The sequence below is a fragment of the Podarcis erhardii genome (assembly GCF_964252035.2).
Source record: "Podarcis erhardii genome assembly, chromosome: 7".
Classification (NCBI taxonomy): Eukaryota; Metazoa; Chordata; class Lepidosauria; order Squamata; family Lacertidae; genus Podarcis; species Podarcis erhardii.
In genome coordinates this window covers 35,670,129-35,685,523 of record NC_138511.1, presented here as the reverse complement: position 1 = coordinate 35,685,523, position 15,395 = coordinate 35,670,129, and the positions used below count along the sequence as shown (strand labels likewise).

At 42.7% G+C, this 15,395-nt stretch overlaps 1 protein-coding gene across 3 annotated transcripts in view; it reads left to right on the top strand.

Annotated features, from left to right (window-relative positions):
* Nucleotides 1-15,395, top strand: part of ZNF423 (zinc finger protein 423) — a 336,467-nt gene that overhangs the window by 105,329 nt on the left and 215,743 nt on the right. For all 3 annotated transcript variants that reach the window (XM_081870154.1, XM_081870153.1, XM_081870155.1), the window contains one exon: nt 7,610-7,810. In XM_081870154.1, coding sequence (XP_081726280.1) covers nt 7,610-7,810 — 201 coding nt within the window. The remainder of the gene's footprint in view (nt 1-7,609; nt 7,811-15,395) is intronic.

The window sequence follows — 15,395 nt, the reverse complement described above, 5'->3', positions numbered from 1 at the left end:
ATGACTTTTAGGCAGATTCAGGTTTGACGTCAAGGTAATGATTTAAGCATAAATTGACCCTTGATGAGGGAACTGGAGTCTAAGGTTTAATGCATCCTTGCAATTTTCTGTTGCCTTTGGTGCCTTCCTCTGCCACACATAATTCTTTTGTAACAAGTGCCTTTTCAGAAGATGTATGCTGCTGACAGTTAATATAGAATTATTGCCCCTGAATGCATTTTTTTGTAATTACTTCCCAGAGATCTGTCTTTGTGTTTAGAAGACATTTCACACTTTAGTAGCATAAGTGTTTAGGGAGAGCATGAAGAGTAATTGCAAGCGGGCTCCTTTTGTGTGGATTTGCCTTTCTGTGGAAAATGACCCTAAGAAAACGTTAAAAGCTAATGAAAAGGTTGGTTTAGGAGCCATTGAGGACTGTGCTTGGCATGTTATACATGTTTGTATGATTTTAAGTTTTTAATAACGGACCTAAAAAAAGAGGGCAGTAAAGGCACAAAGAAAAACTACTTCCTAATTCTTAAGCAAGGGGAAAGAAAAGCTGATTAAAGATGACATGTTTCTGGTGATGAAAATAAAGAAACTTAATATGAGCACTCCTGTAGGAGATTCTGGCTATAATGGAAAATGAAATGACGCGCAGTTTGATCAGCGTGAAAAAATTAGCAGCATTCAATGACGGATTCTACTTACTTGTTAACTAAGTAGTACAAGTGGGACCAGCAACAAAATCACATAGTGTGGAGATCTGCTGCTCAGAGTTCCTGCCAGTCACCCTTGCCCCTTTCCAGGAGATTCCATTCCCTGCTCATTTTTCTGCCCCTGTCCCGCTTCCCACAGCCAGACAGTGTGCCTAGGCCACTGAGCATTCTTAATCCACATTGGACTGTTCTGGGGACATTTTCATGTTTGTTTTAATATGTTTTATTTATTTTCAAATTAGTTACAAAATCTACTGAACATTCCACCCCCCACCTCCCCGATGGAACAGAACCTGTAGTTGTGATTCCAGAAGATGCCAAAGACCAGAACTTGTAATAGAAAATTCTGTAAAATATTTCAAGAAAATAATCTAAATTGCATCTGCCTGCTGGAGCTCTTACTTGATTGGTCAATTTTTTGGTCAGCGCTGTTGTCCATATTTTTTTTTTGTTTCTACGCAGCAATATGTAAATTTTCCAGACTTTTCCAGTTTCGCACTATAAGCTGATGTGCTTCCATGAAAAGGAAGGCGATTAGTTACTTGTCATGGAGATTTGCTTGTTCCTCCTGAAAAAGTGTCACAGTGTACATCTTATCTTGCAACGTGGCTTAATTCTTCAAATATCCTTTCCCAAAATTGGACACTAGGTTTTTAGCCTAAGGAGCTTTCATATTTCTGTTACCTTCCAGGTAGAATAATAGAATTGTAGAGTTGGAAGGGACCCACGTAGTCCAACCCCCAGCAATTCAGGAATATGGGGATTGAACCTGCAACCTTGGTGTTATTAGCACCACGCTGTAACCAACTGAATTATGTTCAGGGTACTCTTGAGTTAAGGGCTGTTATAGTTATGTAAGGATCAGTGCTCAGAGAGCTGAATTTGCAATTAGCATACAGGACCATAGCTTGATTGCAAGACTGGAAAGGTGAGGAAACATTTTGTGTCTCCCCCCTCTCACAGGTGAAAATTGAAGCCACCCAGTCCCAGGTTCCACAGCATCTCCAGGTGGGGCTGGGTATGACCCATGTCTGAAACGCTGTAGAGCTTCTGCCAGTCAATGTGTATTGCCTACACGGGCTGGCAATGACTCTCCAGGGTTTAAGGCAGGAGATATTTCCACCCCTACCTGGAGATTAGGGATTGAACCTGGAACCTTCTGCATGCAAGGCAGTTTCTCTACCACTGAGCTATGGCCTGTGGTCTGATTTGTTTGCCACAGAACCATTTTCCTGCATGTATATGTAGCAGAAGGCCACCTAAAAGGGCTCTGCATAATAACTGTGTTTGTATTTTCCGTCCTTCACTGATATGTATATGCCACATGTATAGCACTGGGTGCTCCCTGTGCCATTGGCTTGTGTTAATATTGCCAAGCAGACCTACCCGATAAAGGTTTGTTCCCCCCTGCCCTCCTTTCCTTCGCTGTGTTTGCTCTCCTCTTCCATCTGCCGTCAAAATCGGACAAATGACAGCTTGGAGAAGTTAGAATGGTCGCAGCGCTAGGAGGTCAGGAGGAGGTAACAATATACAATTTTCCGTGGTTCAAGGGTAGCCATATCCTACTGTTCTTCATTACAGTGCTGCAGTGAGATCAATTTTATTAAGTTGTAAGTCTTAGGAAGCCAACACCATTAACTACGTGCTGGACCAAATAATTTCCCCCCCCCATGTTTGCGTATTGCAGTTGTGTTCCTTCCCTCTCCCTTTATTGAGGGAGAGAGGGGAAAGAAGGATTTTATGCATAGAAGTCTGAAGAGCCATTTCGTCCAAGATGGGTATAATTCCTGCATGGGAACGCTGCATGCACATCCCATGTGTGAGAGAGATGTCCCTGCTGCAGATTGGACTGCAGAGGTGTCATGGTGAATTGTTATTTGGATATATAGTTTATGCTGGGCTCTATTTTAGTAATTTGGGGAAAAGGCCATAGCCCAGTGGCAGAACATCCTCCTTTCACGAAGAAGGTCCTGAGTTGAATCCCCAGTTGCATCTCTAGGTTAGGGCTGGGAGAGACCCATCTGGAATCCCGGAGACCTGCTGCCAGTCAGTGTAAACATTACTAAGGTAGACAGGCCCATTGGTCTGATTTAGTATAAGGCAGCTTCATATGTTCCTAATAGGTTTATAGCTGAACATTAGTGATACTCAAAAGTCGACCCAGTTAAAGTAATGGACGTAGCCAACTTAGGTTCATTATTTTAATTGAACATACCTCACTCTACTTACAGGCTCTATTGTAAGTGGCCACTAGAGAAGAGACACTTTTGGTGGTGGCACCCCAGTTATGGAATAGCCTTCCCAGTGTCTGCAGTCTTTTTATTCACTCAGCTTTAAAAACTCCATTTTAAAATAACCGTGGCCCCTTGTGACGTAGTATGCTTTTAATCCACATGGTAAACTGGCTATGTAGTCTCTGTTATAAGGAAAGAGCAGAGTTTTATTTTGACTGTTGTTTTTTATTGTTTTTAGTGATTCTACAACATAAAATTAATATTGTCTCATTTGTAAGCTATTAAGGGAATCTTTACTGATGGACAGCCATGTAAATCTAATGAATAAGCAAAACATACAAACCCTCAAGGCAGGTAACATAACAAAATAAAAACACACATCCTAATATAATATCATAATTTTAAACAGATATGCTGTAATTACTTTTTTAAAAGAGAAAAGCAACAGAAAATCTGAAAAAAATGACATAATTTCTATACACAGTGAAACCAAAAGAACAATTGATAACGTAAACCAAAGACCTGCCAAAATCAAATCTTCAGAGAATGGACAAATATTGGTAAATAGGGGGCATGTTACATTTCCTGGGGAAGGGAGCTACATATTCTGGGTGCCACAACCAAGAAGGCCCTTTTCCTTACACACATGAGCTGTACTTCTGCTGGTGGCAGGATGTACAAAAGGGGCATTTCTTCCTAACCACAGTGGACAGACTGGTTTGTATAGAGCAGTGGGAGGCCAATGTGGGGGCCCTTCAGATGTTGTGGTCTACAATTCCCATCAGCCTCAGCCTCAGTCAATGAGCCAGTGGCCAGGGATGATGGGAATTGTAGGCCTCCAGTGTCTTGAGATCACCATGATTGCTACCCCTAGTTTAGAGAGGAATGCCCCTTTTAGGTAGCCAGGGATGATGGGAATTGTAGCCCTCCAGTGTCTTGAGATCACCATGATTGCTACCCTAGTTTAGAGAGGAATGCCCCTTTTAGGTAGCCTGGCACTAAGTCTAAGCCAGTTGCCTGGCTCTGCCCTGACTGTGTTGAAAGTCTTCCTGTTAATACCTTTTTGATCTCCAGGCCTATTGGGAAGGGGTCTTTGACATCTCACAGTCCCGGTTTGGAGCGTCTGCCACCACACAAGCATTTCTAGTGATCTCCCTGTGGTGGTTGTGGGCGATTTTGAGCAGGCTTGCAGCCTAACTTTAAAATGAAAAAATATCAACGAGCTATCTCAGAGGGGTGCTTAAATACGAATTGCAAAATACTCTGAGTGCTTTAGAAATGAATAACAAAAATAGGTCCCTTGGATGAATTTTCACCCAAACTTTTTTTCTGGTCTTCGGCAACGTTCGGCTGCTCGTACGTTTTCCATTAGTGGCTGGGGCAGATTTGGATGGCAGTTCTTTAAATTAAATTTATATACTTGGACTCTTTTTATAGGTTTCAGCCTTATAAAACCAGTGAGTTGGCATCCTGATTTATTAACTATCAGCTCTACAGGACACGCAGGTTTTAAAGAGATTGAATTGGCATTAATCGTGATTTGCATTTGGAATGCGAAGACGTTCAAAAGGTGCACCCAGTAAATATGACAAAATGGAAAGTGATAATTGGAATGCAGTCTTGGAGGAAAATGCAGACTTAACTGTGGCTTATTATTGTTATTATAATACAAATAGTACTACAGAGCCGTCTAGGTCTATGGCTTTCTTTCTCCCACTACTGTCTTATTTTTTTTACAAAAGTGAAAAAGGAGATCGTAAAAAACAAGCATAAGACTGTGAAAATGGCACTTTGCTTGAATCAACACGAGTTCAGATGTAGGTGGTTACTTGAAAAATTGAATTTCTTTCCAAATCCTGTGACCAGCACAAAGCTCAACAGCTAGATATTTTAATGGAAGGTTTCTGTGGCTAATGTGCTGGTATAGTGTAACAACTGCTGAATCTGAAAATGTGGTGTTGATTTAAACATTGAGAGATCTTATGATACACTGAAAGCTCATGCATTGATTTTTAATATTTCCATTTCTATCCAAAGGGTGTCACCCACTGTGATTACTCCCTGGAAAACTATACAGTGTTTTTTTTTTTTTGTCCCCTATTAGTAGATTGATGCTAGCTTGCTCAGTGCGGTGAATTTGTGAAATTTTGGTTTTCAGTGGCTTGAGTTAAAAGGAACCCCACCACATAGTTGCAACACTGGGTTAGCAGTTTTGTGTGTGAAATAAATTGTATTTCTTGGCCGAGTTCCAGTTTATCAGTGTTGGTCAATGTTAACTGTCTTTCCAGCCTCGGAGATGGGAGCCATTGATTCATGAGTTGTTTTCTTAAAGGGATTATACAAATGGCAAACAATGCGCTAAAATCCTAATTTATAACTTGGAAATAATTCTCTCGACCATTAGCACCAGTTTAAGGGTTTCCCATGTTGACTTTCTAGAGAGCTGAGGATTTGTTTTGTGGGGTCTACTATGTGTACATGAACAGCCAGCTTCTAGGCTTTTGAGGCATTTGGGGCCCCTTGATCTAGAAACAAATCATTCTTCCAAGCTGTCTCCCAAATGCCTGGTGAGAATAATGGCATTATTAGGGTGACAGGCTTTTGTTGGTCCCAAGTCCTCTACTGCTTTTCAAAGCCTTCCCGATATGCAGTTTTTTTTTAAGGTTAAGAAAAATACGAGCAGTTTGACTGTTGAACATCCTTGTTTTGAAATCATCAATGTTTTCTAAAAACCAGGGGTGAGATACCAATCAAATAAGATCCTGCATGTTTTGTTGCCACCAACCTGGATGACTTTAAAAGAGAATTAGACAAATTCAAGGAGGATAGGACTATCAGTGGCCACCAGCCATGATGACTATGCTCTGCATCTACAGTTGGAGGCAGCAATGCTTCGAAATACCAGTTGATGGAAACAAAGGGAGGTTTCTTGTGCTCAGGTCCTGCTCACTGGTTTCCCATAGGCATCTGGTTGGCCATTTTGAGAACAGGATGCTGAACTAGATATGCAATTGGCCTGATCCAGCAGGCAATTCTTATGTTACTCAGGGTAGACAGGTCTGGGGCCAGAACTGTGGGGTGGGTTGAGCCAATGGTAAATGGGGATACCCCTTTTCTTACTGTTTCTGCCACTCCTGTTTTTTCTCTGCCTGTGCTGCCCCCATGAATTAGGCCAAGTGCAACATGAAATTTTACCCAAGGCTACCTGTTCCTGGTTTAAAAGCTGGGCAATACAGAAGCCAGGTTGAATTTACATATTGATGCTTCTAGCTGCATGGATAGATGGCTGTACTCTGGGCCTGTGCCCAGCATTGCCTTTCTGCAGTTGATTGGATTATCCATTTGGTTCTTCTGCATGGAGGAACCAAATGGACAATCCATTTGGTTTGGGGAAGGACCATAGCTCAATGGTGGAATAACCAATTTGCATACAGAAGGTATCACCAGATTCAGTCCTTGGCATCACCAGGTAGGGCTGGGAAGGACCCTTACCTTAAACCCCGGAGAGCTGCTATAAGTCAGTATAGGCAGTGCTGAGCTCAATGGACTAGTGGTCTGATTCAGTTTAATGCAGCTTCCTATGTTCCTACAGAAAGGGTTTTAGCGATAGTGATGGAGATTTCAGATTCACAGCTGCGCCATAAGGCTGCAGCACCATGGGGAGAGCTTTTAGGTGGACATTTCTCCTTTTCATCTTAATCAGCCTGCAGGTATTCAGCAGTGTGGCTTTTCTTTGTCCTGTTTAGCAAGGTAGCTCTGGCTGTTTCAGAAAAGTGCCTTCGAATATACTTTGATTTCTCTCTTCATTTTACTGTTTAGTATTTGAGTGGTCATTATTTTCTGGCTGGCGGAGGGGAATTAAAGAGTTGAAAAATGGCATGTTAGCCTTATTATTAGGCGGTAATTAAACCTCGTCAATTTTCAGTGTAGTGTAGAATTATAATGGTTGAAATAATATCACTGACAATCAGCATTATTTTCTGTTAAGGGATGAAATAAGAAAGTAAAGCATGTGTTCTATTAGAACAAAAGTGAGGAAGGAATAAAAATTAAAATAAATAGCTACTAAAGACATCATTGTGGTGTGCTACTTAGAGGCCATTTAGATACACCCCCCCATCCATGTAATCCACCTCCACTATAGACCGTCTCAGGTGCTGAGATTGGCAGAAGGGGCCCTCTTCGTAGTTCCTCCACCCTCATAGGCTTGAAGTGGGGTGGCCTGGGAGATGGCATTCCCTGTGGCAGCTCCCACATTGTGGAACTCTCTCCCACAGAGGCATATTTAGCACATTCACAATACAGCTCCCAGTGAATGCTGAAGGCACACCTCTTTGCCCCGGCTTTTGACACTTGAAGTGCATATTTTTAGGACCCACCTTATTTTTTTGATTGTAAACTTTTCAAAACCTTTTTTTTTTTAACATTGTGTTTTAATATTTCAACTTGCCCTGGGACCTAAGGGTGAAGGGGTGAGTAGTAGCAGTATTAGTAGTAGTAATAATAATGATGATGATGATGATGATGATGTAATTACTGTATTTTCAATAAATTGAAAGTGTGAGAGGGATCATAACGAAAGTGCCGTTATATGACTTGCTAACATAATCGAGTTGTTCCGTTTTTTGAAACTTCCATGCAATCCCAACTTACCACAGCGTCTGTTCTTGCTGGCAGGAGGTCTTGGAGGGGAACTGGAGAATGATACGAGGGACAGCCGGGCCTTGGAAGAGAGGAACAGCATTACAAGCCAGGAAGAGAGAAATGAGGAAGATGAAGACATGGAGGACGAGTCAATTTACACCTGCGATAACTGTCAGCAGGACTTCGATTCGCTGGCAGACCTGACCGAACACAGGGCACACAACTGTCCTGGAGGTAATGTTAAACTAGCTTTACAATTCTGACAGGTGGTTAGCTGGGTAATTGGACATAGCAACAGCTTGAGGCCTCAAGTGAGATTAAAGAATTAATAATGTAATTTTACAGTTAATGTAATTTTATTGTGGTGCCTTGGGTAGTCTTTGTTCACTTCTTCTTAATAAAATTAAAATAAAAAAGCAACTTTGCTTTTCCAGTTGCAATTCTGACAGTAATAATATTAGATTATTAAAGGGGAAAAAACCCTTAGTGTTGTTTTATCTTTTTTTATATAAGCAATAAAACTTCTAGACAGTTTGCCTGTGAAACTCCCTCACCTCCTCACTCCCTTCCCACAATTCTGCGTTAATTCAGTGGAATTATTTTAAGTGTTCAAAACGCTGGGGATGGATCCAGAGTGTTTTGAGCCACTCAAGTGAGTGCAATTATTTCTGAAGCAAGGCGTTGTTGGGAATAGGTGGTCAGGCCTTGAGAAAAGAATGGAAAAGCATGCTGGGCATTTAGTTTCCAGGAGCCTGGAAACTCTGGGGCTGCCATCTAGGAATTTAAAATGAGATTCACGGAAGTTGTGGAGAGGTTGTCAGCAAACTTCTGCTTGCAAGACCTTGAATGCCAGGACGCTTGGGACTCATTGTAGTTCAGATATCAGCCCTTTCAAATCTGTTGCAACCTGGAATACCTGGGAAGGGTTGTAGCTTAGTGGTAGAGCATCTCAGAAGCTCCGAGACTCAATCCCCAGCATCTCCAGGTGGATCCCCCATCTGAAATCCTGGAGAGCTGCTGCCAGTGTTGAGCTAGGTGGACCAATGGTTTCACTTGGTACAAGGTAGCTTCCTACTTTCCTCTCAGAAGGGGAGACAATTGACTTGGAAATGTTGACATGGCTCCATAGTCTTACCATTGCCACCAGCAGTCCTGAATCACCTGAGTGCAGAGTTTCTGGACTGCACTCTGGTGCCTTGTGTGTAACAGTGTCAGGGCACAGTGATTTGCTGGCTGAGGGCTAGTAAACTGAATTCTGGATGTCCTGTGGAAGATTGGTTGAGGATACAGATCAGTTACTTGCTCTGGAGTTGGTTGTGCTCTCTTGGAAATGCTCCTTGTCCTTGGGGCCCCAGGTGGCCTTGGTGGCTTTCTACCTGTTTCGTCTGGTATGTCAGCTACAGCTGTTCTTGCATAGGGATAGCTTGGCTATGCTGGTCCATACAATGTTAGCCTCGGGACTGAATTATTGCAATGCACTCTATGTAGGCCTGCCCTTATACTTGTTCCAGAAGTATATGGCTTGTGGCTGATGCTGAGGGAACTGCATTGTCTGCTGAGATGCAACTTAGCCAGGTTTAAGGTTTTGTGGTTAGTAAGTATCCAATGACTTATACAACTTATCAACCAGGACATTGCATTATTTTTTATATCCCTGCCTGATCACTAGGGTTATCTGTCTGGTACTGCATGCACTGGAGGGTCACTCTGCAACTGTTTAAAGTAGAGCCTTTAGTGCAAAGACTCCTGCAGACCAGCGCCAACAATCTCTACTTTATGGTGCATACGGAAAGCATTTTTATTTCAGCAGGCCTTCCAAGAAGGGAGAGCATATTCACTGATAGGAATTGGTTCAGAGTACTTTATGAAAAAGATTTTCAGCTGTGAGAAGATTAGAAGCCTCTGTTTTTGTTTAACCACAGTTTAGTGTGGCATCCAAACCCTAAATGGTGGTTAATCTTCACTAAGGTTAGTTGGAACAAGCCACCACCAGGGGGTGGTGCTAAAAGAATAAGCTTGAAAATCCATCAAAAGGATTGTCATTTCAGGGTAAGTATTTGTAAAAGGAGGTGCCAAATAGATGTTTTTGAAGTGAATATGCTGTGTAAAGCTTGATAGTATTCCTCCCCTCCACCTATAGAATCTGCCCGGCCTTTCTCTCTCTGTATGTATGCTGTGCCTGTGTGTCTGTTTATTCCAACATGGCCCTCTCCGTTTTGTAAATGTGTTTGACAATAGGCAGTTTCTTTCGGGAGCTGTAAAGTAGTCCTTGTTCATGACGGGAGGCGTGTAGCTGCTGGCTCACTCACCCTTGATTAGGTGATGGTTGGGTTCATAGTGCTGGGAAGCATCTTGCCTTCTGGAGATGCAAGCAGAGGTGCACCAGCTGCTGCAGGAATACTTTGTACACATTAAGGAAAAGAACACATAAATGTTTTAGCACTCTGCCTCACTTGCCTATGCATGTGTTATGTCTGGGTAGAGCAAGCTCTACATAAAAAAAAAACAACGGCAACTCTCAAACCCAGGTACAGTCTTAACTTCTTGCACATGGATTGGAAAATGGGTTGACAAGTTGTGTGTCTTAATTAGTGGTAATTTTAAGATGGGAAGATGGACCCACCCACCTTTACAAACACACACACACACACACACACACACACACACACACTCATTTTACAGCTTTGTTACATAATCAAAGGCAACAAAACCCAAGAACTACAACTCCCCACTCTTGTAATAATATCAGTTCCTCCACAATAATGGCAGAGATTTCTATAAATAGGAAAATAGTATTTAAACAAAATCCATTAAAACAGCATTAAAAATAAGGGAGGAGAAAATCAGCAGCAGAGTATCTGAAATCGAAAAACAGTGCACAGATACAAAATCTTCTCTCTAACCAAAGGTAGCACTTGATCTTGGCTGCTTCACACAAAATGAACCTGCCTGTTCTTAGGGATCATTTGGGAAGCCCTTCTCTGAGCTCCTCCTCCTCCTCCTGAGGTTAGAAGAGAGCGCCCAGAGAAGGGGGAAAGTTCTATGGCTCAGATGTGGCTCATCTGTTTTGCACACTGAAGGTCTAAGGTTCGATCTCTGCATCACCATTTGTAAGGTTCAGATAGCAAGTGATTGGAAAAACCCCTTTCAGAAACCCTAGAGAGCTGCTGCCAGTCAGAGTGGACAGTACTGGGCTAGAATGACAATCTTACTTTTGTAAGGCAGTTCCCTATCTTCCTATGTAACAGATCTTGTCCATGATGGTGCTCTGCCTTTCAAGTGCCCTCCATAGGTAACATTTTACCAGCTACAACCATTGTTAGGCTCTTGATCAATCCAATTTTATTTGCTTAGGCATTTGAATTTTATTTGCCCAGGCATACCCTTACGAAGTTAGAGTATTTGACACTGTGTTGATCTGTTTCATTTGCGGCTATGTTTTTGTTTTTAGTTTCCAGTCCTCTCATCACTGGTGTATGTCTTGTGGTTGATATCTATTACTCTACATTTTTGTGGCTTGTAAGCTGATTTGAAGAATCAAGATTGTGATAAAGCAAGATACTGAAATATAAATCGACCCCAGAGGCAACAAGATAACATGTGACAAAAGTGGTGACACGTTATACAAGTGGCTCCATGTGTTGGGCCACAGGGGCTCATACCCCCCCCCCCCAAAGAGGAGATGCTCAATTGCGTAACTTTGGCGTGAATGGTTATGGCCCCCTGTGCGCTCATATTTCATGCTCCTTATGTGGAGAAGGGCACATGCCCATACTTTCCCCACCACATCACGAGGATTTCAAGCCAACGTGTGAACCAGTTCCAAGTGTTCACAGCAAAAAGGGAGCAAGAGCTTTGGTACTGGAAGATCAAGAAATTTGAATAAAAGTCATATATCTGAATTTCTGACACTATCTGTCTTATTTGCAGGTTCTTGTCTGACAGAGTTGAGTTTATAATGCGTAGTATTTGAGTTAGCTTTCCATATTTCTATTTGATGCTGTTAAGCGTCTTGCATGGCTTCAGATCAATACTGGTATTTATTTGGGCTGATAATGTTGCATTTGCAGCTGATATAATATAACTAATGACTTCCTCAGGGATGTGGAAGTTTAGAAGACCCTGCAGCTTGGGAGCTGTGCAGGAACATAGGCAATAGCTCCCAAAGAATAGGATACACCATCTATTTCAGTGGAATCCCTTAGAAATTCATTATAGTGCAAGAACGTTAAAATATGTGTTGAAATCAGTTGCTTTGCCCTGGCATGAAGTTTGCAGCCATTTTAGCCTAACCCTTTGGAGCTCCTTGTAACTCTCCTTCATTCAGGGCTAAACCTCTGTTGGAAACTTTGACATCTCTCTCCATCTTAAATTGGTTCTGTTCAGAAATGGGGCCCACACAACCAATCTAGTTTTTTCAGGTCTTACTGTGAAACTCTTAGCCTTATGATGCATAATGTTAATATGTGATTGTGGTACATAGAGGTTGTGCTGGAGGTAGCACCCAAGCAATTAAGTTCATAAACGTGAATAGCCCATAAGAAGTTTTACTAGCCCACATGGCTGTAGATATTTATGTTGTTCATTTGCTGCACATTCATAGCTTAAATAGGGGATCAGGAAGGGAGAATTAATTGTTTAGCTCAAATGCAATCGCTTCCTCTGCACTTCCTCCAGGTTAAAGGTAAAGGTAAAGGGACCCCTGACCATTAGGTCCAGTTGTGACCAACTCTGGGGTTGCGGTGCTTATCTAGCTTTATTGGCCGAGGGAGCCGGCGTACAGCTTCCAGGTCATGTGGCCAGCATGACTAAGCCGCTCCTGGCCAACCAGAGCAATGCGCGGAAATGCCGTTTACCTCCCCGTCGGAGCGGTACCTATTTATCTACTTGCACTTTGACGTGCTTACGAACTGCTAGGTTGGCAGGAGCAGGGACCAAACAACGGGAGCTCACCCCGTCGTGGGGATTCGAACCGCTTCTGATCGGCAAGCCCTAGGCTCTGTGGTTTAACTCACAGCGCCACCCGCATCCCTCCTCCAGGTTACCATTATAATATTGTGTAATGCTTGTATTGTGTGTCCTGGGCACACTCAGCCAAGGAAGGCACATGTGTGATGGTTCATTATTTATTGACAAAAGCACACACTTACAACAATGCCCAAGGTGCTCTGCATACACACACACCACACACACACACACATGCTTCTAGGCAGTTGTCCCCAGGTCTGTGCCTTGCTGAGCAGTTACAGCAACAGTAGGACCTCGCCTTTCTCCCACTTATGTACCCTCATCTGATGGGGTGTGTGTGCACAACCTGAGGCTTCTCCTAAATGGAAGTCAGCACTGCTCTTTCCTCTCCAAGCCTCTCCTGGTTCTAGGAGACAGCAGGGCGGGAGATAGTGGGGATTTGACTGACCTGTCCCTCACTTGAACAGTCTCTCCTTCCGACACGTCCCATGCACCCATCTCCATTTCTGATGGCTCTGACCATTCTTCTTCTTCCCCTGGCGCTGCCAATCCCCATAAATCACTGGCCCCCTCTTCTGGGTCAACTCCCTGGATCTATAAAATAAAATTTATGTTTTTTAAAGCTTAATGTTTCAAAAATCTCCCAAGTGGCATCTAGTCTTACAAGGAAAAAACCAAGAACAAAAGCTCAGCCTAAAACAAAACAGCAAAGTTAAAAACCCATAGAAAAAAACCTGAAAAGCGGAAGATTCAAACACATAAAATAGGGTTGAATCTTATGGGTCAGGGAAAGCCTGGGCAAAATTAAACATATGCCATAGGCTTAGGTTATATACCACCACTGTGAGAGTAGCTGTAGCAATTTCTACCCCAAACGAAAATACCTACCCCAAACAAAAAAGCCTTGGCATTTACAGTGGTACCTTGGGTTACAAACGCTTTGGGTTACAAACACTTCTGGTTACAAACTCCACTAATCTAGAAGTAGTACCTCGGGTTGAGAACTTTGCCCCAGGATGAGAATGGAAATCACACAGCAGCGGCACGGCGGCAGCGGGAGGCCCCATTAGCGAAAGCGCACCTCAGGTTAAGAACGGTTTCGGGTTAAGAACGGACCTCCAGAACGAATTAAGTTAGTAACCCAAGGTACCACTGTAGTATCAAAATCTCCAATTTTTCCAAAACCACCCCACTCCTTTTACTAGATACTTTGTCTCCCTTTCTGCATATCTCAGCTTGTAATTGTATCTATACAAAAGATAGTTGGAAGGCAACTGCGTTGCTATAGATAGTTTATTTAAATATCCAAGTTATTTGTGTATACTTGTTCTTTGTGCTGCTTAGTCCAGGAAAACTACTGCCCCCTATTTCATACTCTTGATCATTAAAAGGGGGTTGAAGTCCCCATATAGGAAACCCCCCCTTATTATGAAAGGGTAGGCAGAGTTTACTCATTGACCACCTTTCTTGTGAGATCAAATAGTGACTTAATTTGGACTGGTGGTGCTGTGGGTTAAACCACAGAGCCTACGACTTGCCGATTGGAAGGTTGGTGGTTTGAATCCCCGTGATGGGGTGAGCTCCTGTTGCTCGGTCCCTACTCCTGCCAACCTAGCAGTTCGAAAGCACGAAGTGCAAGCAGGTACCGCTCCAGCGGAAAGGTAAACGGCGTTTCTGTGCGCTGCTCTCGTTCATCAGAAGCGGCTTAGTCATACTGGCCACATGACCTGGAAGCTGTTCGCCGGCTCCCTTGGCCAGTAAAGCGAGATGAGTGCTGCAACCCCAGAGTCGGTCACGACTGGACCTAATGGTCAGGGGCCCCTTTACCTTTACCTAACATCTTCTCAAGCTGAGATATACACCAGCATCATGTAACCCCTTCACCCCTCTCTTTGTGTATGAATAGGGAATTGAGCCAGGAAGGTGCTGTTAACCCTAGCATCCACTTGTGCCTGGACCAGGATTGTATAGTTAATGACTTCTATGTGGCTTCATATTCTGGCTTGTTTGTAAGCTATTAACCATAGTTTCTAGGTTTGGGAGGTAAAGGGAAGCTATGGTAAACCAAGGTACAGGGGTTGTGTGTGGATGCAGGAAGCCCGTGTCTGTTTTGTCATCTGACCATGACTGGACCATGGCCAATGCCCAAATTGCAGTTTAAGATTTATTTATTTACTTAATGTTTTTATTTCCACCTTTTCCTCAAGTTGGGATTCATGGTAGTTTCCAACATTTAAAAACATTATAAAATGCAAAGTAATGAAAATAATCTAGTTAAAAACAATAATTAAAATACATGAAAACAACATGTTTAGAACCAGTAATTAAGATACAGTTTTCCCCTGTACAGCAACCCAGTGATCAGCATCATCTGCTCCTTAGTATTCAAAGCCCTCTTTGAACAGGAAGATCTTAGCCTGTTGGCAGAAGGATAACAAAGAGGGAGCCAATCTGATCTCTCCTGGGAGTGAATTCTGCAGTATATCGGAGCTGCCACAGAAAAGGCTCTCTCTTGCATCAGCTCCAATTGTGGCACCAAGAGAAAGGTTCTTACCTGAGGACCAGGGCAGGTTCGCAAAGGGAGATAAAATCTTTCAGATAGTTCTGATTACTGACTATAATGCAGGTTGCTGTATCAGACATAATGGGCAACTGTACTTCAAGCTAATCAGAACTGGTGCATTAGCACCAATTTGAAGCTCCACCCTCTTTAAAATAAACAAGTTTGGGCAGTAGTTCAGACAGACTATAAAATTTAAGTTTGTTATATTTCACATTCAAAAACAACGCAATTTCTTTGCACTTGCTGTTGTTGCCATTGCTGTATGTCACTAGTTTTATATACCCTGTT